Source organism: Castor canadensis, chromosome 13, assembly GCF_047511655.1.
Source record: "Castor canadensis chromosome 13, mCasCan1.hap1v2, whole genome shotgun sequence".
Taxonomy (NCBI): domain Eukaryota; kingdom Metazoa; phylum Chordata; class Mammalia; order Rodentia; family Castoridae; genus Castor; species Castor canadensis.
The window spans coordinates 107900338-107922101 of NC_133398.1; the positions used below are offsets into that span (position 1 = coordinate 107900338).

Here is a 21764-nt window from a genome sequence, read left to right on the forward strand (position 1 = left end):
CATTGGTTGAGATTCCATCCTCTTTATTTTGCAATTGTTGGTTTTAGAGGCGACATATTGGTTTGTTTTTTCATGGAATTTGTTCTTTTTGCATCTGAGGCCAAGTTTTTTGTTTCAATCTGTGTCCATTTAGTTAGCAATTTCTCAAAGATTATTTAAGGCTCTATGGTGTCTGAGTCATGGTGTATTTTCTTGTCTTTAGACTTGGGGTGGTCATATGGCTCAGTAGTCAAACATTCAGCCTTAATTCTTGGAATGCAGGGTGCCACACCCTGCTCTATCCAGGGAGAGGAAGCTTAGCTGTTGGTAAATTGCAGCCTTGAGATTACGGCAACTCCTAAGGAAGAACAGTTATTGCTTCTGCTTTTCAGTTGTGTAGGAGCAAAGATGAATATTTGTGATCTAGGAAGAGTCAAGGTCCTAAGACTGGTAATGGGAGGGCAATGAATACTGTAGGTATATAATTTTATGTGGCAGAAAGCGGTGTTGTCTAAGATTAATAGAAGGGTTAATGAGAAAGTAGAGTGAGATAGGTAGAAGAAGTCTAGTTAATATTGTGTGAGGAAGAGAGGAGAAAGAGAAATGGGGAAAATTTAACAGAGAGACTGTAATGCCATTTACCAGCGGAACCTGGGTGACTGAAGCTGTAAAAAGATGAGGGGACTACTGAGTCCTTCTCAGTAGCCAATTTAATGAAGTATACATTGCTTTTTATAAACTCCTTTTACACAGAGAGCATTTGGTCAGAAAAAGCATGCCAAATAAATATTACATGTCAATGTTGCATTAGTACAGGGAAGCATAGTTAAAATTAACTCTTTGTTATGCCTCCTTTAAAATGACAGAGAAGCAGGAGAAGCACACGGACAGCATAACTTTCTTATTTACATCTGAAGGACACGAAGCCATCTGGGAACCTTGAATACTGTTTTTCTGGACATCTGGCTTTCTCACAAGGTGAGATACCAACTCACACAGGCAAGGTCTGGTCTGAGACTTTTGCCCCAGTTCCTTGGAGCTTTCTCACAAGGTCAGATGCCAACTCACATAGGCACAGTTTGGTCTGAGACTTTTGCCCCAGTTCCTTGGAGCTTTTTCACAAGGCCAAATGCCGACTCACACAGGCAAGGTCCCACTGCTGGCTCTGACAAGAGACAAACAAAAATAAAACCAACCAAAGACAAAAGAACAACAAAAAAAGAGAACCTGGCAATTTATGTACCAGATAAAACTATAGGTAACAAAGAAGGATTGGATTAGGTAAACAGAAGAAACCCTGAGAGTAGTTCTAGTTGTACAGAGGAGGAGCATAAACTGGGAATGGGTAATAGGAAAGGGAAGAGGATATGGTTTAAGATTGATGCTGAAAGGAAGTCTGCTGCCTGTTCTTTCAGACTGGTTTCTCTGTAACATTACAGTCTTTACATCAGATGGAAGCATGGCATGGGGGGTTCTGGGTTTCTGCATGGTCTGTGTGCAGAGAGCAGCACTGGTGAAGCACATCACAGGAGCTTCTGGGTGCAGCAGAGGGCCAGGCTCAGTGGGCTGTGGCTTCTGGGCCCACATCAGGCTGTGGGCATGGCAGGGGATCATGCATCAGGCTCATTGAGTTGTGGTTTTTGGGCATTGGGCTGGTGTTTCTAGGTCTGTGGTCTGTGGATCCTCACTGCCATGATTACCTTCTGCCTCTGGGTGTTGATTCCTTGCAGTTCTGCAGGGAATGCTGTGCAAGGATTACTGTTGAGTAAGGTGCACCTGCAAGAACAAATGCCTATGGTGTCACTAAGTTGCCATCTTGCCTCCCTCCCTGTGTTCTGTAGTTTTCACTGTGGAGGTCATTCATTTCCTTAGTTTTGTTTATTCACATGTATTTTATTTTTTTTTGTGTGTGTGGCTATTGCAAATGAGTTTGCTTGCCTGATTTCATTATCATGGTTCATTACTGATGTATTAAAAAGCCACTGTTTTTTAAAATACGATTTTGTATCCTCCTACTTTGCTTAATTTGTCAGTTCTAAGAGTCTTTTCATAGAGTCTTTAGAAATTTCTGTGTATGGAACATGTCATTATGTCCCCAAATTTAATAAACAGGCCAACCTAAAAAAATCTCAGCCTTACTGGTAAGACAGTGTGGCAGCAAGAGTTACAGAATGTACTATGTGTCTAGAACAAAGGGGGAACATTCATCCAAAGGTAAATTAAGGTCAAGTCCCCATTCTACTTTTGCACCATAAATATCCTTGATGTTAGAGCAGTCTTTGCACCTGTTATCAGATGTGCCCACACCTGTGTCTGGGCTGTGTACTGTATTTCTGTCTTTCCTTTGCTGGTCTCTAATGTGTCCTTCAGGTCTCCTCTATGTCTCTACTGCTCTGGGAGAATTACTCTGACCTCCCATGATTTTAATTATCTTGATGGTTTGAAGGAGTACTTACCAAGTGTTTGGAGAATGTCTTTCAATTTGGGTTTATCTGAGGTTTTTTCTTCTTTTTCTTTTAATGGGTGCATTGGTGTTATGTTCTTGGTAAGAAGTCCACAAAGTTAAATGCCATTCTCTTCATATCAAGACTGTATGCTGTCACTGATGCTAGCTAGCCTTGGTCTCTTGTTTGAGGTGGTGGTTTGCCAGGTTTTTGTAAAGTTTTTTTTCATTACACTTAAAAAGGTTTTGCTCATATGACAATGTGTGCTGTGTGTGCAAAGGGAAGGTTTATAAGCAGTCTCCAGTTAACAAATAGGATGCATGGTATGATGCTCATTCACTGGCTATTTGGAACTTTGCCTTTTCCCCAGAAACGGTGCTCCATGTAGTGCTTAATTTCACAAAAGCCTGTTTTCCCTGTTTTTTCTTATTGATAGTACAAGGCTAGTGGGAATACAGTACTAGTCAATTGTCTTAATGAAGAAATGCAACAGTGTAAGTTAGGGTTTCAAGAACCCAAGCAGGCTAACGTGAAATGTGAATGCTTTCCTAGCATCTCCATACCCACAGGCAACCAAAACACTTGAAGTTAGGATTCCAGCATAAAGTCTCTGGTGAGGACTTTTTGGTTCTTTAAGGGCCAGCTAGAAACTGGTGTTTCAGTGAGAGGGCAGATGACGGGTGTCTGAAGAAAGTAAGAATCGCCAGGACTATTTCTCAGTCCCACACCACCAACTTCATGCTTTTTTTCTCCTTTTTCATGATTTCTCAAAAGTAATCCATCAGAAGCCAATAAACCTACTTCTCTGCCACTTCTGTTGGCTCTGCCCTTTGACTTTGACTTGGAAACACAAAAGTTTCCCTGCTTTAGCTCTTCAAAAGGGATTTGTTAGCATCCACCATAGTAGTACATGATAAGTACTTAATTTACAAGTTATTATAGTCTTATTAGAGTGTTCCTAATTAGATCATAATTTCTTTTATGTTTCTGGTTTTATTTATTGTTTAAATTTTTTCTTCTTTCATATGTGCATACAATATTTGGGTCATTTCTCCCTGCCCCCCCTTACCTACTCCCCCCCATTACCAGGCAGAAAGGTTTTAATGTTGACAATATTAATGCAAACAGCTTAAAATTACAGCACTCAAAATTTAGTCTCATAATGATCCCAGTTCATGGCCCGTAATTTTTTTGCTTTTTGGTGTTCATTAGAACATCTGTTGTCTTTGCTGCCCAGAATTTATTTGATTTGGAGAATTTTACTTTTTAATCTCTTCATAAGAGTGACTCTCAGTTCTTCCATATCTCTTCATCCCATGAGGGCGAAACTAGTGAAACATTAGTGTTACTTCATTATGACAAATGTACCACAGTAACAGTTTATGTTAATAGGGGAATTTAAATTTCTAAAAGTACTCTGGATCAGTTTTCTTTTCATCTGTACTTTTCTGAAAAATTGGACATGTCGATAAGAGATGGTTTTTGGCTCTTGGTTCCCTTCGGGCACTGAGCAATAAGTGCATGTTGCCCGAAGGGGTGAGAACCTGAGGAGAGGCAAAAATACTCTTTGCTGTGGGCACCTTCTTGCTAAGTGTGAGGATCCAGTCTCTGGTGTCTCATCCATCCATAATGGTAGTACAGCACAGCTCTCATCCAATGGTGAGCTCTTACTGGCTCTTTACTTTGGCACAGATGCCTCTAAATTAACTGATAACTACCTGGTGTCAAAGAACTACTGTTACAGTGTGGATATGAAGTGTTCTGGAAATAGGCTCGTGTGTCCCATATTGTTGGTGCTATTGAGAGGTGTGTGGCTAGTGAGGGTAACTAACCGCATCGATGGATGAATCCATTGATTAAAAGAAAGCAGGGCCTGCTTGGAAGAAGTGGGTTACTGATCTTCCCCCCTTTTCCATCCCCCATGAGGTGAACAGCTCTTTTCCACTCTTCTACCACATGCTCTCTGCCTTGACATTGGTCTCATTATAGGCGGGAAGCAAAGGAGCTAATGATTGAAACCTCTGAAACCATGAGCTAAAATAAATCCTCCCTCTTAAGTTATTTATCTTGAGTGGTCTGTCAGGGCAATGAAAAATAACACATATACCTATTCTCCACTTAATCCAAAAGTTATGCCATATTTTTCTCAATTGGTTTATTGTCCTCATACTCAATCAGATCAAACTTACAGAAAGCAACATTTAATTGTTTTAATGACTTTACATTCTTCTCCCTGCTGAACAAACCATTAGCCTGAGATGATGATAGAGTACACAAAGAGAGTTTCTTGGTCAAGACTGTACTGCACTGTATCTTTTCCCCAAAGTGAATCAGTACCAGTGCTATGCTTCTGGTATGATGTAGTTCTGTTGCAGTTCCAAATCCTGCTATCTCAGTTGATTTGAAATACCACTGGTTTGCAAAGTTGTATGGTGTGAGTGCAGACATGATGACTGAAAAATACATAAAAGACAGGACATTCAGATTCAATGCATATAAAAGGGGCAGAGACAAGACTTGTGTTTATAATCACTCTTTAAAAAGAGTAAGGACCAACACTGCCACATACATAGAAAATCTCATGGTTCTTCAAGATTGTAGAAAAATAAGGCTAGACTAACATTCAGTCACAGCAGGCAGGCCAAACTCTAACAGCACTGAGTTAAACAACACCAAGAGAACAGAGATGCCACTAAACATATGGAAGTGAACAGGACCAGCGCAGATTTGGCTGCTGGCTCCTACTAGAATTCACCAGTAACAATGAATCATGTTTATAAAAGACTCATCCAGATGCTCCACATAGCTCAGAGACTATCCACAAACATTTATTGATGGTATTGATGGTGTCCACAGAATGTATTCCTCCATTTTCAAAACTCCACATTCTATAGTGAGTTAGTGTAGGGGTCATTATTTTCTTACATTATCTTATGATAAACCTTCAATATTTATTGAAAAGAGTCATTTACACAAAATATAAAATTTCAGTCAAACCATTTGATGTATAATGCAGTTCTGTTCATAGTAAGGCTTCTGTGTTTTCCCTGAGATATGTCTGGTTTTTAATGAAGATTCAGGATGTTGACAGAAGTTTTCTTCCTCATGTGAAGTCTTGGATGTACAATAATTCTTTTGCAGAGGGTGTACAGGGGTTTGAATTCAGGGTCTTATGCTGGCTAGGCAGTTGCTCTACCACTTGAGTCACACCTCCAGCCTAGTAAGTTAAATTCTTATGTCTTCCGATGTTTATTATATTAATACTTTCATCCCACTAACAGTTGGATAAACTATGTACATTTAACTAATAGAACAAACATGTAAGAGCTCAGCTGACTACAAACTTGTTCTTCTTAAAAAAAAAACAATGAGGCTCTGAAAGTGGGGATTCTGTTCCAGTTATTCCCTCTGGTATCTTTCACCCTGTGTTCTACCATGTGTCAGCACACAGTTCCATGTTTTCTGTGGCTGTCCTATTTCATTTTGCAATGGACCAGGAAGAATGTAAGGTAATTGTTTAAAGGTCAGGCTCAACTATAATATCATTAGTGTCATACTGCATGGCCAGCTCCACCTGGATGAATGACTGCTTGGAAATTTTTATCAACATGTATCCCTAGTGGAAAAGAGATGGATAAAGGAAAAAATAATGCCTTTGTCACATGAGGTTTTTCCACTGTGTAGTTGTTTCAGGACTTTCCAAACTCATTACATATTAGGGTTTTCTCTCTGGTGTGCATTCTGGTATGGTGTACTCTAAGAGCTGCCTTACGGACAAAAGTTTTCCCACATTCACCACATTCAAAAGGTTTCTCCCCTGTGTGAATTCTCTGGTGTACTCTGAGAGTTGAGTTTTGGGCAAAAGCTTTTCCACACTCATTACACTCATAGGGTTTCTCACCTGTGTGAATTCTCTGGTGTGCACTAAGGTGTGATTTCTGGGAGAAAGTTTTCCCACATTCATTACATTCATAGGATTTTACTCCAGTATGAATTCTCTGATGTACCCTGAGGGTTGAATTATAGGCAAATGGTTTCCCACATATATTACATGTGTAAGGTTTCTCACCTGTGTGAACTCTCTGATGTGCACTGACATAAGACTTCTCAGAGAAAGTTTTTCCACATTCATTACACTCATAGGGTTTCTCCCCTGTGAGTTCTCAGGTGTGCTCTGAGATGTGATGTCTTGGAGAATGTTTTCCCACATTCATTACATTCATAGGGTTTCTCCCCTGTGTGAATTCTGTGATGTACCCTAAGGGCTGAGTTATCAGCAAAAGTTTTCCCACATTGATTACACTCATAGGGTTTTTCCCCTGTGTGTATTCTCTGATGTGCACAGAGGTGTGTTCTTTGAGAGAAAGTTTTCCCACATTCATTACACACATAGAGCTTCTCCCCTGTGTGAATTCTTTGATGTACTATGTGAGCTGCCTTATAGACAAAAGTCTTCCCACATATGTTGCACTTATAGGGTTTTTCTCCTGTGTGAGTTCTTTCATGTCCTCTGAGGTATGACTTCTGAGAGAAAGTTTTTCCACATCCACTACATTCATAGGGTTTCTCTCCTGTGTGAATTCTTTTGTGTGTACTGAGGTGTGTCTTCTGGGAAAAAGTTTTCCCACATTCGTTACATTTGTAGATTTTCTCCCCTGTGTGAATTTTCTGATGTGCTCTGAGTGCTGAATTATGGGCAAAAGTTTTCTCACATTCATTACACTCATATGGTTTTTCCCCTGTGTGGATTCTCTGATGTACTTTGAGAGCTGAATTATGGGTGAAAGTTTTCTCACAGTCACTGCACTCATAGGGTTTCTCACCTGTGTGGATTCTCTGATGTGCTTTGAAGGCTGAATTGTAAGTAAAAGTTCTCCCACATTCATTACATCCATAGGGTTTCTCTCCTGTGTGAATTCTCTGATGTGTTCTGAGAATGGAATTATGAGCAAAAGATCTCCCACATTCATTACATTCATAGGGTCTCTCCCCTGTGTGAATTCTCTGGTGTGCTCTGAGGGTTGAATTATCAGCAAAAGCTTTCCAACACTCATTACATGCATAAGGTTTCTCCCCAGTATGAATGCTCTGATGTGCATTGAGGTGTGTCTTGTGAGAGAAAGTTTTTCCACACTCAGTACATTCATAGGGCTTTTCACCTGTATGAGTTCTCTGGTGTGCCCTGAGATGTGATACCTTGGAGAAAGTTTTCCCACATTCAGTCCGTTCACAGGTCTTCTCTCCTGTGTGAACTCTCTGATGTTCTTTGAGATGTCCCATCATGACAAATGGTTTCCCATAGTCGCTACCTGGATTGAGCTTCCTCGCTGTATCTGTTCTCTGGTGTTCTAGGAGAGGTGATTTGTTATCATAAGGCTTCTGCTTTGTGTGAGTTTTCAGATGTTCACCAAGGTTTGGCTTCTGACAGAATGTTTTCCCACATTCACTGCATTCATAGAGTTTGAACCCCATATGAGCTCCAGGATGATGAATGGGGCACGAATTTGAACAAAAGAATTTCCCACATTCTGCACATTTATAAGGACTCTCCCCTGAGTGGGTTCTCTGATGCTGGGTGAGGTGTGCTTTCTTGTATTTCCCATGCACAGTAGATTGGTAGAGTTTCCCTTGACTTCTCTGATATATTGTAAGGTGTGATTTCTGGTAGAAGGCATTTAGACATTATCCCCAGTTTGTTTTTCCTGATGCTTTATACAGGCTGGACTGTGGCTCAAGTTTTCTTCACATTTATTGCTTTCAAAAGTACTCTGTCCTTTAAGAGGTCTCCGGATTTGAATAAGAGGTGACTTCCCACTGATAACAATTTTATTACATCCATGGTGTGGTATAGCCATATGAACTTTTTTGTATTTTACAATGGTGTTTTTGTTGCAGGATTTTCCACAGTTAAGATGAGAGCTTTTCTCCTGTGTGTCAGTTCTCATGTGGTTTAATAGAATTGTTTTATCACTGATTTGCCTACATTCATCATCCTTGAAGAACTTCTCTCTTGTTGGAGAACTCTCAACTGCAATACAAACAGTCTTTCCATATAACATTCTTCCAAACTCACTGCAGTCAATACATTGAGCCAAAGTTTGAAAATTCTGATGTTGACCTTTCTCATAATCGAGACCATTCACATCTTCATTATACTCATAAGTATCTTCCTGTTTAATATCAAGCCACAACTTTTCACATACATTCATGTAATCAGTCATCTCTCTTGAACAGTTTCCCTCACTAATGATTAACTCAGAAACACCTGGCAAATTCATTCTATGTGAGTAACAATTACTTGTAGAAGCCATGCCCAGATGAAGTGGTTTTCCTAAAACTTTCTGTCCTTCTTCACTTAGTGTTTTGTCATCAGTAAATAGTGCTTGCCTCAGAGGTTTCTCTTATTTTTCCTGGTCTCCCTCGATGTGGACATCAACTTTATGATACCCTAAAATGAGAAAAATTGAAAACATAAATGTTATACTTCCAATGGAAGGGAAGATATAGATATGTCTTGTTAAGTATTTTATTTTGTTGCTTTGGATCATGTTTCCAAGAACTAAATAACTCATGTACAGACATTTTCTTATCAAAACAAAAACAGGTAGTTTCAGTACCTCCCAGAGGCTCCCTTTTATAAGTAAAAGCCTTGGACCACTGCCAGGCGCCAATGGCTCATGCCTGTAATCATAGCCACTTGGGAGGCTCAGATTGGGAGGATCATGGTTTGAGGCCAGCCCAGGTGAGATCCCATCTGCAAAATAATCAGTGCAAAATGGACTGGTAGTGTGGCTGAAGCAGTATAGCACCTGCTTTGCAAGTATGAAGCACTGAGTTAAAACCCCAGTCTCAAAAAACACCCAAGAAACCCAAAGATGAGGATTACACTTTTACAAAGAGGAATTCAGGATTTATGAAACAATACAGTGGGAAATTTCAATGCTTTTCTATCTGTTTCCCATATATCCCATTTGTGTCCTCAAGCCTGCAATCTGGAGTTGACATTGTGCAGAGACAAAAAGAGCTCCAAGAAAAGCTTGTTTCTTCTAGCTGAGGGTCTCAGGAAAATGTAGTCTAACAGAACAGAAACCTTTCAGGACAACAACCAGCAAACATAGGCCAAATAAAAATGGAAGCCATGTTATGTTCTACAGAGACTGAGCAGGGAATGAGTCTTCCGCTGCCACAGACACGCAGGGTCTGTGCACACTTGCAATGTTTTCCTCCATGAGCCAATGGGGCGTTCAGAGAAAAGGTCATGAAGAGCCTTGAGAAAGTTGTATTCTTTTTATATGCTGGGAATTGTAACAGCAGCCACTGTTGAATTCTTTCATTTTCAAGATCAAGAACAAGAGATGTGTAGCTTTAGGTCACTGGTGGCAGCTCACGGATACCAGGGAAAAGGAAAGAAAACCATAGAAACAAGAGGCAGGCATATATCTGGGGGGTTGTTGTTTGTTTGCTTGGAGGGAGATTCTTTTGGTAGTACTACATTTTGAACTCACTTGCCATGCAGGCACTCTACCATTTGAACCCTGGCCCCATGGCTGGACCACATTAGGCCCAATCCTACAGGCACAAAAGATGGAGGAGCACTTGTGATAACCACACCTCCCAAACCTGAGGACACTACACATTGGACAACAGTTGGCTTCACATTCTTTTCAAAAGCACACGAAAGATAAATCTTTACAAATATAATAGAACAGAAATCATACAAAGGATGGTTTTGAGCCATAGAAAAATCATAGTAGAAATCAGTAAGCAAAATTATGTGGAAAACTATATATTTGTAAATGATACACTTTTAACCCATGGATATAAAAGAGGACGTCTACAGAAACTTAAGATATTTTGAAGTGAATGCAAGGGATTTGTGAGTTGCAGTTAAAGCAGTGCTCAGATGTAAAGTTCCTGGAAGCTTAAATTTAAATTAGAAAAGGTTCTCCATTTAGATAGTTAAGTTTCCCCTTTAAGATGGTAGACAAAAAGAAATTAAAGAAAGATCTTCTTTAGAGAATAACGATTACAAAAGAAGCATTCTAGGCAGTGACAATCCAAAAAAGAAACAGACCAGTGTTCTTCATGAAATAAATGCAGAAATTGTCAAAAATTCTGTACACAGCAATATATAAAAACATCATAAATCATGGCCAAGCGAGATTTACCCAAAGGATACAAAACTGACATATTTTAAAAACTCAATGTTAATCCATCATATTAAGTGTAAAGAATTAAAACCACATGATTACTTCAATTGATGCAAAAATTTTAACAAAATTTAAAATCCATTCGCTAACTTAATAACAGGAATAAATAAAAAGCCGACAGTTAGGACTGGGAAAAAAGCTAGCAGAGTGGCTCAGGTAGTAGAGCACCTGCTTAGCAGGTTGAAAGCCCTGAGTTGGAACCCCATCACTGCCAAAAAAAAAAAAAAGATTGAGAAAAACAAGGTGTTCACGCTTACCACCTAACCCAAGATTGTATTAAACATCTCCGCTAGTGCAACAAGGCATGAATAAAAACAAAAAGACACAGAGTACATCTATGCAAAAATTAATTTTGAGGATTCTAGAAAGGAACTCAAAGATATCCATAAAACATTAATAAATTATAAAAAGTTAGAATTTATCAAGATTAATTCACTTTTAGTGAACATTCTCTGAACCCCTGCCAGTATGAGAAGTATGGTGCACTGTCACTACCTCCAGGGTTCCCCACTAATCTCTGCAGGACACGCTGGGGTGGAGACAGCATCTATATTAACACTGGGCTCAGACTGAGTATGAGGCTCCAAACAAGGCATCTGCTGGTACTACCACCTTGTATTTCATCAGGTACCAAGGCCCAGAGTTCTTCATTCTTCCTTCCACCTTTCAGAATCTGCGTGTGCATTTTTGTGTGTGATGTAAGTGTGTACATACATATATCGTACTTAGTGGTTAGAGTAGGAAGGAGTACATTTACTCTGACGTTCCATTGGTTAATGCCTTCTGTAGCTTATTAAATCCCTTCCTAAAAAGTCCTGAACCTATGCTCTATCATCTTGCAAAATATTTCAGTATGTCTTTAAACATTTAAATCCAAGTTTTTGTTTTGGTCTACATGGATACCTTAAGATCCTCTCTCCACTGTTCTGCAGTGCCAGCTGAGACCAAGTATCTATAAAGCACATGCTTTTTCTTAAGCTTTCCACTGTTTCTCAGCTCCGTACTGCTTAACGGCTCAGAAACCTTACATGAGCCTTGGTATCTGACAGATACTGGGATTTTGGGAGGTACTGAGTGAAATCTTTACACACATATTCCCACTTGAATTTATTATAAACCTATTTCCTCTCTTTTCTTTGTTAGGGTTACCTACAATTTGATCCATTTTATTTTTTATTCTAAGAAATAGTCTAGTTTTCAGTTCTACTTTATATCTAATTTGATTTTTAAACTCTACTTTTGTTCTTTATTTAAAATAATGTGAGACTACAAATTTACTTCTGTTAACAGAAAAGTTAGGAATAAAAATGTATCTACACAGAAATTTACAAATGAATGTTAATATAAGCATTCTTCATAATAGCCATAGGTAGAAACCCAAATGTATATAAATGGACAAACAAAATGTGATATAGCCATACAATGAAATACTAGCTGTTCATAAAAAGGATAAAGGGTACTGACAGATGCCCTAACATGAATCTTGCAAACATTATGCTAAGCAAAAAGGAACCAAGCACAAAGACCACACAGTGATTTTATTTATGTGAAATGTCCAAAAATAGGCCAATCTGTAGAGATGGAAATAGATTAGTGGTTGCCTAGGGATGGAGGGAATAGGGGAAGAGAACAGTGATGACCGAACAGCACTTTTTTCTGAAGTGATAAAAATTTATTGTGATATTTGCACATAGTTGTGAATATACAAAAAATTGCTGAATTATATACACTTCAAATCGGTGATATATAAATTATATTTCAATAAAGCTGTCAAAAAATACTTTCCAAGGGGTTTTCCCTCTGCTGTAGTTGAATACAGGTAGTTTCTCACAAAGGTGCATGTGGTAAAAGCTTGGTCCCCACAGTGGCACTGTTGGGACGTGGTAGGGCTTTTGAAGGTGAGGTCTTATAGGAGTCCTTTGCTCCCTGGGGCTTAAAAGGTGACCTCACCCCTCCTGTCTCCCCCTCTGCTTCCTGGCTCCTGAGGTAAAGGGTATCTGTACCATGTGTTTCTGCTTTGATGTGCTACTCTAGCCAGTGGTCCAAAACCATGAGCTACTTTATTTTGGACTGAGCCTCCAGAACCATAAACTAAAATAATCCTTTTCTCTTTGTAAGTTAATTATTTCAGATATTTTGCTATAGTGACAAAAAGCTGACTAACATCCCCAACACACACACACACACACACACACACACACACACACACACACACACACACACACACGGTCTAATATCCTAGGTCTCTGTCAGTGCTCACTCACCTGGATACTTCTGGCTTAGGAATTTGTCCCCTAAGGACCACAGCTCTTCTCCTCGCTCCAACTTGAATATCACCTCGGGTTTGGTAATGCAGTATCCTGTAAATAAATAATTGAGGGTTCTCACAGAGCAGATCCAAAACCTTTGGGGTTTCCAAAGGTGGATAAGATACAGCAGCAAGAGAAGCAGAAGTTGAAGCTGTCAGTGGGAAGTATTGACACATTGCTTCTGTTTCTCTAAAGGTGTCAATGACTTTAGTATTCTTAATGCAAACCTTGGTAAGAGTCCATGTGTTTTGATCATTAAAAATAAAAAACCGATGTATCCTCCTGAAGGAGTCACATGTAGAACATCTGCTCACCCAGAGAGATGAGGTGGCTGTAGTTCTCCAGCATCACGTCTCTGTATAGGGTCCTCTGAGGAAGGCACATGTGCCGCCACTCCTCCTGCGTGAATTCCACAGTCACGTCTTCAAATGACACTGATCCCTGTTACAAACATTTTGTTCAAGGGTTCAGAACTGACATAGAAAAAAATCTCTGAGAACTACTAATTTTTACTCTTCAGGATCTCCAAAAGAAAATGGTCTTATAAAAGCCAACTATGCACCTAAATTTGTAGTAAACTTTAGTGTTTCTCAATTAGCTAAGCAATTTTTTTGGCAGCATTGGGATTTTGAACTTGGGGCCTCACACTTACTAGGCAGGCACTCTACCGGTAACTTGAGCCACTCTGCCAGCCCTGTTTTGTGGTTGGTATCTTCAAGACAGGGTTTCCAGAACTATTTTCCCAGGCTGGCTTTGAAGAGCAATCCTCCTAAACTCTTCCTCTCAAGTAGCTAGGATTACAGGCATGAGCCACTGATGCCCAGCACTAAGAAACTTATTAACATGCCATAATTCATTTATATACATGCATGAATTAGTTTGGTGTTTTGTTTTGGCAGCAATAGGGTTTGAAGTTGTCAGGGCTCTGAGCTTGTTAGGTAGGCACTCTACCACTTGAGCCACATTCCTGGTCCTGTTTGCTTTGCTTATTTTTAACGTAAGGTGTCTCATTTATGCTTAGACTTAGCCTGGACCTCTGGTCCTCCTATTTACATTTCCTGCATAGCTGGGATGACAAATGTATACACCACCACCCCAGCTTTTCATTGGCTGAAATGAGATCGTGCAAACTTTTTGTCTGATCTGGCCTCAAACCCCAGTCCTCCTGATCCTCCAGATCCCTGCCTCTGAGTACAGGTGTGAACTGCTGTACCTGTCTGTGAATTACAGATCTTTTAAGAAAAAAAACTGAATGTAGACAGACTTCCTACAACTCTCCTTCCACATCCCAAAGAGTTATTCTAGGTGAAATTCTTTAAGGATGTTCGCATTCCTTGAACATCATCACTGTAAATGGGAGTCAACAAAGAGATCCTTATAAGCTCTGGGGCTATTAGACCTGACAGAACTTAAATATAAAAATACATAATCATGAAGAGCAGCGAACATACTACAAAGGAGTTGGCACCAAAGAGACTGGTGTAAGAGCATACTACCTGTATTGCAACAAATGTTAAAACAGGAACATAATCACATAGGAGAAGCAACAATCACTGGATAACTACTTTCCTGTGCACGACCCAGTCTAGCCATATGAGCGGCTTCTCTTTTCTCTCTTTTCTTTTTAGTTGTCAGATAGGCAAATATCTCAAATAAGCTCTCACTTATAATATAAATAGAAAAAAATCAAACTTCTAGAAGTAGAGTAGCATAGCAGTTAACCAGGAGACAGAAATGGAAAGGTATTGGCCAAAGGGTACAAAGTTTTGGTTAGAAAGGAGGAATAAATTTTTCAGATCTATCACACAGTAGAGTGATTGTGATGTATTTATAAGTATATACATTATATAATTTCACATTTCTAAATGAAAATGCTAAAATTTGATATGATGGTGCTAAAAATTGTCATTCTGGAAAAAAAGGAAGAAAATGCATTGGAAGTTTTACAGGACTAGATCTGTTCATGTTGCTGCTACATAGGGTGTATAGAACAGGAACCAGGATACATGGGATTCTACAGCATGTAGGAGGTCTAACGTGAAGACCACATCTAGGAGTGACCGACCATTTGTTACCTGACATTGTTAGAGACCATGAGACAGTTCCTTGAGCACATATGGACTAAGGAAGGAAAAGTCCCCAAAACATCAGCTGAGGAACCACAGATAGGAAAAGACTGGCAGAAGATATATAGGTCACAGAGCCAGAGGAGTTTTCTGAAAACAGTGTCTTGGAAACTGATAAAAGGTCAATTTCCTGTACCTATAAACTTAAAAAACAGTAAAGAGCCAACAAATTCTTCCATAAAAGCAACGAGAGACTACCATAATTATAGAATCAACTTTTTCAGAAAAAGTAGGCTAATCCAAGGCTTGCAGAAATCTGAAGAACAGTTACACCAGAAAATAGCTACGTCAAGAACTGTGATCTTGTGTCATTTTAACTTGCTCTGTTTCCATCGCTCCATTTCCGTGGTAGCTCTGAGAACCAGCAGTCTGAAATAACAGTGAAATCAGCAGCCTAGCAACTAGGAGGAGGTAGAATGGGATTAAACTTCTGTCAAAGCCTCATTCTCAGAAAACTATCATTATGTGACTTGCCTGGAGGTTCCCTAAAGACCTCAATGGCAAGGCTATTTGAATTAACTCAAAGCTCACCCAGGGTGTACAGTCTGATTCTCAGGAACATTAGTCAAAAACATTTAAAGACAGTTGTTTAACTTCTCAGTCTACTGGAAATAGTGGGTAATGCCTGGGGCAAACAGTAGCCTGATCAAAAACAAAAAGTTCCTATGTATTCCTGAGAATCCAGAAGGTTCCCTACATGCATAGAATTGAGCATATGCTCAGGGCAGATAAGGAAGGACCTAAACTGTCACCTGTGGGCGACCTTCGGTATGGAGTAAGAGAAGCAGGGTGCAGAGTTGTAAATTAGACAGCTACAGAAGGAATACCTTAATATCCACAGAGCCCTTTGGCAAAGGCTGGGACTTACTGGGTCCAGGCCTTAAGGAAATTTCTGCCAACTTTAGCTGCAAACATAGGTTCTACAGAATTAGTTTTCAAAAATCAGGGAACAAATAAATTTCAATACTACCTGTACAGGGAAGAAATTCCTGATTTCTAGTGCTGTCAGATTATTTTGCTTAAAATGTTAACTTTTCCACAAAAAAAACTTGCAAACCAAAAAAAACAAGACTGACCCATATGGAAGGAAAAAGATGAAATCAATAGGAACTACTACTCAGAGGTACAGCACTTGTTTGGCATGCAGAAGGGCCTGGGTTCATCCCTAGCATTGCCAAAAAAAAAAAAAAAAGTGCTGAAAGAAACTCAACCAAGAACCACATGCATTTGGCAAGAACAGAAATTAAAAACTTCCCTGATGAACAAAAACTGAGAGAATTCAAAACATGCAAAATTGTCCTATAAGAAATAAGGGTATAGTTAAACAAATGTATAGACAGCAAATTAGGGGTTGCTTGGGACTTGGAGAGAATAGTGAGAGTTAAGGTGTTTAGTGTCTTTTAGGCAATAAAAATATTCCAAAATTGACAGGGGTGATGACAATACACTGAAAGTCTACTGAAAAATCACAGAATTCTACAATTTAAGTATGTGAATGGTACAGTATGTAAATTGAATCTCAAGAAAGCTATTAAAAAATCTGAGAATGAAGTAATTCTGAGACAACAGAAGAGATGAAGGGGCCAAGGATGGAAGACAGGGGGGTGAGGCATGAAAACATGAGAGAAAATAACTCCAAAAGATATTGGCAGGGAAAGGACAGGGCTAGTGTCACTAACAAAGAAACTTTCCAGGGCAGAGTGAGAAATGTAGAAGCAAGTGTTGTGGAAAAGATAAAGACAACACCCATTGGATTTGATTACAATCAAATTAGATCATAATCCAGTCAGGGTCCTTACATTTCTATTAAAAATTGACCCATTTTATTATTTCATTAATGTGTAGACACAGAAATCTTTATAAAATCCATTGTAAAGAAAACTTACTAAAAACTGACTTCACCTGAATGGAGTTCATTTTCTGTTGCTCCTGGAAGAGTGCAGAGAACTGTGAGGGTTCAGCTGCAGAGGAGGAAAATAGAAAAATGGATTCATGCCTTCTATTCCTATATCATCTGCCCAGTGAGGGCACTATCCCTTTGACTCCTGAGAGAGAACAGGAAAACCACCATTCAGAGGCAGCAGCAGTGGAACCTGTGCATCTCTCTGTAGGCTTGCATTTTCACCAAGCCAGTGAAACTGCATTTTGTTCATGAACTAACTTCCTGACTGATGAAACAGAAAACATTGCTCAGCCACACAAGAGACAGAACTCTCTACCTTCATTAAAACTGCTCAGCCTGACTTACTAATCAAGTTCTTACTGTACCACCTGTAGCCCCAACTTACAATTTTGGCTAAGCTCTGAAATAAAGATGGGATGGTTTTTGCAAGAAATACTTCCTTTAAACTCTAAATCCATTGTTGATTCTTAAAAGATTTTTTGATAAGATAAGATGCTACAGCACTTACCTGTGAAAGAGAACAGCACCAAACTTAAGAGTTCCTGGTGCTGCCCTAGTTGATTCTACAAAAGTCACTCATGTTAGGCCAAAACTTTTGAGCTTCCAACACAAAAAACTCTTTCCTCTAGTACCATTTGTTATTCTCTTTGTTTCCGAAAGACAGAGCATTAACACAACTCTAAATGCCACAGGTGATGGACATGGCGTGATGAGAGTAGCTCAGTGTGAGGGGAGAAGGAAGGACATGGGGTGCTATTTAGAATTCACCAGCTGGCTGTCATCTCAGTTACCATACCCTCACCAACTCTCCAGTAAAGTTCCTTTTACTATGCAGCCTGACAGTGGTGGCCCATTCCATTTACCCCAGCTTATCACCTTCAGCAAGTGTATCCACAGTGTCTGTGGTCACAAAGCCTGGGATGGCTTCTGGACTAGGTGACATTACCAAATCTGATTCACGTGATAGGGGAAATCAATAACGGCCTCTGGGCCAGGTATGGTGGATGGCTGTAATCACAGCATAGCGAAAGTTTAGGGAGGAGAATTTTGAATGTGAGGCCAGCCTGAGCTACATAGACCCTAGCTTAAATCCTTTCTAAAATCTTCTGCTCAGAAGCTCTAGCAGGAGTCACTTGTCAGAACAGGTGTTTTTACAAGTGGCAGTAGTCCCTGTGACTCCCTGTTTCCTTCAAGAGCTACTTTGCTCCAGAAGAGATGGGATCTGGGCCTGAAATAAATTCGTTTTATTTGAAACCGTCATCTGACACCCTAAACCTCTGGGAATTCACCAGAAGTGTGCTAGCCACATGCAGCTACTAGATATCTGAAGAATGAACAGCGCATTAAGCCAAAATATTTTGCATGTACTGAGTTAAATAATATTGCAGACAGTGAAAATTTCCAAATTACAATTTTTTGCATGTTTCTAACAAGTCTGTATGGCTGAGAATGAAATGCAGCCTACACTTAACACGGTGATGGATTACAACTATAGGCTTTTGACAGCACCAGTTACTGCTGCTCTGCTACTCTCTGGCGGAGGCCGCGGCCTGAGCGCACAGGAGCTGGGGAAGACAAGGACCCGCTCGGGGATCACGAGGCTGCCGCTCTTGTCGCTCGTGCACGGCCACCTGTCCCGAGGCTCCAGGCAGCGAGAAGCCTTGTCCCCGGAGTGCTCCACCCACAACCCACCTCAGTGGCCTCACGGATTCTAAGCTGTGGCGACCTTGTCCCGCTGGGGCCAAGCCCAAAAAGGAGGAAGGGGCGGGGCGGGGCATGCGCAGACCCTGCGGGCCCGGTGGCGCTGGAAACTACAGTTCCCGTGAGGCCCAGGTTCTCCCGGTCCCGGTGTCTGCGGGTAAGAATTGTTAACTCACTTTACTGCTACTCGTTCTGCGTATTTGATTTCCCCCCCCTTTTTTAATTTACTCAGTACAAGATCTATGGGGGAATGGAGAAACTGTACTGCTGCTGTATTGCCCGTGCAGACGAGTGCCGATAAACTCACAGCTGCCAAAGTGTGTTCAGATACCGAACAATTCATAGAAAACAAAGTGACATCTGCAACCAGCCGGATTTGTCTGGGAGAGAGGAGGGAAACTGGCTGCTCAAAATTACCCAAGTAATGCACAAAAACACACGCAACCCAAATAAGAAAGCGATTACTGCATCAACCATGCCTTTCCATCCCTACTTGAAACTTAAATGTATCTGACTTTTAAATTTATTTTTAAAAACATTTTTATTAGTGTACATTACACAAAATGATAGGTTTTGCTATGATGGTTTCTTATGTCTGTAAAATGTACTTTGATCATGCTTATCTTTTACCGTTTCTCGTTCCCCTTCTCTCCCGCCGGTTATCTTCCTCTTCCCAAGTAGTCCTCCTCTTACCTTCAACACATCCTTTTCACAAATTGAGAACATATGGGCGTAATGACGTAGTTTTCTTTTAATCAGTAACTTTTTTTAAAGAGCCGGCTTAGCCACACAGAAAACACAAAGACATCCCAAATAGCTCTAGTCACTCCCCCTACAGCGTTTCTATTAGCATTTTGAGTAGTGTGGTGTATTTTGTACAATTAAGTTCTTTGTTTGCATTTGCTTTCACTCTGTGTTGTGCAGAGTGAGATTTCTACCAGTACAATGATAGATCCGCCCGTTGCTATACAAAATAGTTTCACCCTAAAACCTCTATGCTTTATTACCCTCCTCTCCTGAACTACTGACAACTACTCTTCTTTTTACTATCTTCATATTTTTGCCTTTTCCAGAAAGACATATTGTTAACATCATACGGTATGTAGCCTGCTAGACTGGCTTCCTTAATTTAGCAATATTTGTTTAATAATTTTCCACTTCTTTTCCTGGATTGATAGTTTGTTATTTTTTTTAATTTGTGAACAGTAATCCCATGTATGGATATACCAGTTTATGCCTCATCTATCAAAGGACATCTTTGCTGCTTCAAGTGTTTGCACGTGTGAATAAAACGGCAATAAACATTTGTATGCAGGCTTTTGGGTAAATAACAGAGCACAATTGTTGGACTGTGTAGTGAAACTGTTTTCTGCCAAGCTGTCTCCCAAAGTGACTGTCATTTTGCATTCCCAGCAGCGGTGAACAAAAGTCCCTCTTGCTTCACATCCTTGACAGCGTTTCTGATTTTTGTCATTTTAATGAGTGTATAGTGGTATCTCATACCAGGTCTCACAGTCTGAAATTCTACAACATGATCAGGCTTCTTTTCCTAGGATTATTTTCCATAAGTATATCTTCTTTGGCAAAAGTGTCTGTTCACAAACTCTTTCACCCATTTTCTTATTGCTGAATTTGAAGGTTTTTTTGTGTAATTTGGAATGAATTACTTTATCTGATATATTTTACAAGTATTTTCTATGAATCTGTGATTTGGTTTTTCATTCTCTTCAGTCTTTCAGAGAGAAGTTTTTAATTTCGATGAAATCAGATTGATCAGTTTGTTCTTTCCTGGATCATCTTGAGACGTCATCTAAAAATTAATTGCTAATCCCCAGGACATTTAGATTTTCTCCTATGTTATAACCTAGAAGTGTTATGTTTTGCCTTTTGGAGTTATTTCTATGATCTATTTAGAGTTAATGTTTATGAAAGATATGATGTCTGTGTTTGCATATATTTTTACTGTGGATGTTCCATTGTTCTGACATCATCTTTTCTCCATTATATTGCCTTTGTTCCTGTGGCAAAGATCAGTTGATGATGTTTGTGTGAGTTTATTTCTATTTTAGGCTCTCTGTTTTGTTTTTTAGATCTACTTGTTTGTTATATAATCAATATCACACTGCGTCCATCACTATGGCTTTATAAGGATTCTCCAAGCCAGGTAGTATCAATTATCTTTCTGACTTTGTTCTTCTATGTTGAGGTGGTTATTCTGGAACTTTTGCATCTCCACATAAACTTGAGAATTAGTCTTTCAGTATCTCAAAGTAACTTCCTGAGATTTCGTTTGTGATTGTTTTGAATCTATTAACGTAATCGTAGGAAATAACATTTTAACAATATTGAATCTTGCTATTTATTAACACTGAATATCTCATTTACTTAGTTCTTTATTTTATCCAAGTTTTGAGTTTTCCTTATCCAGATCTTGTATGTATTTTGCTAGATTTTTACTCAGTAGTTCATTGTTTCAGTGCTAATATAAATGGTGGTATATTTTTAATTTCAAATTCTGATTTTTCATTGCTGGTATATAGGAATGCAACTGAATTTTCATGATAATCTTGTCTCCTGAAACCTTGGTGTTCTTCAAGGTGTTCGCTTGTTTTGGGTCAGTTCTTTGGGGGTTTTACATAGAATACACATGTCATCTGTGAACTAAGATAATTTTTCTCCTTTCACCCCAGGACTGTTCTGTTTTACCCCAGGACTGTTTAGTATTTCCCCTGCCACCATGCAAGTTTGATGCCTCTTTTAAAATCAGCTCTTCTGGTGGCACATTTGCCTAGCCTTCATAAGGCCCTGGGTTCAGTCTCAAGTACAACAGTAAGTAAAAAAAAAAATATATATATATATATATACATCAAACCCCAGTGTTGCCAAAAAAAAAAAATCATCAGGTCCTTATGGAGAGGGGCCATATCTGGGCAGTCCTAGGTTTCTCCCATCTATGGAACCTCCTAGGGGCTTCATTCCCCTGGGAGAATGGAGAGTGGGCAGAAGCATGGATTCACTGAGAAAGAAGAACAATTTGGAGGGTTTAAACTTACTACAAAACTATAGCAATCAAGCCATCATGCTAGCGGCAC

The 21764-nt window shown here is 39.6% G+C and overlaps 2 protein-coding genes across 2 annotated transcripts in view; one reads left to right on the forward strand and one right to left on the reverse strand.

Moving 5' to 3' along the window:
• LOC109684638 (rho GTPase-activating protein 20-like) overlaps window positions 1-21764 on the forward strand; it is a 214420-nt gene that overhangs the window by 85705 nt on the left and 106951 nt on the right. The window lies entirely within an intron of this gene.
• On the reverse strand, window positions 4578-18807 carry LOC109684637 (uncharacterized). The gene is given in 8 exon segments (XM_074052444.1): window positions 4578-6581; window positions 6583-8107; window positions 8110-8871; window positions 12898-12993; window positions 13257-13383; window positions 16971-17029; window positions 17480-17534; window positions 18664-18807. Coding segments are annotated over 6 exon segments (2994 nt in total). The 5' UTR covers window positions 16986-17029; window positions 17480-17534; window positions 18664-18807; the 3' UTR covers window positions 4578-6112.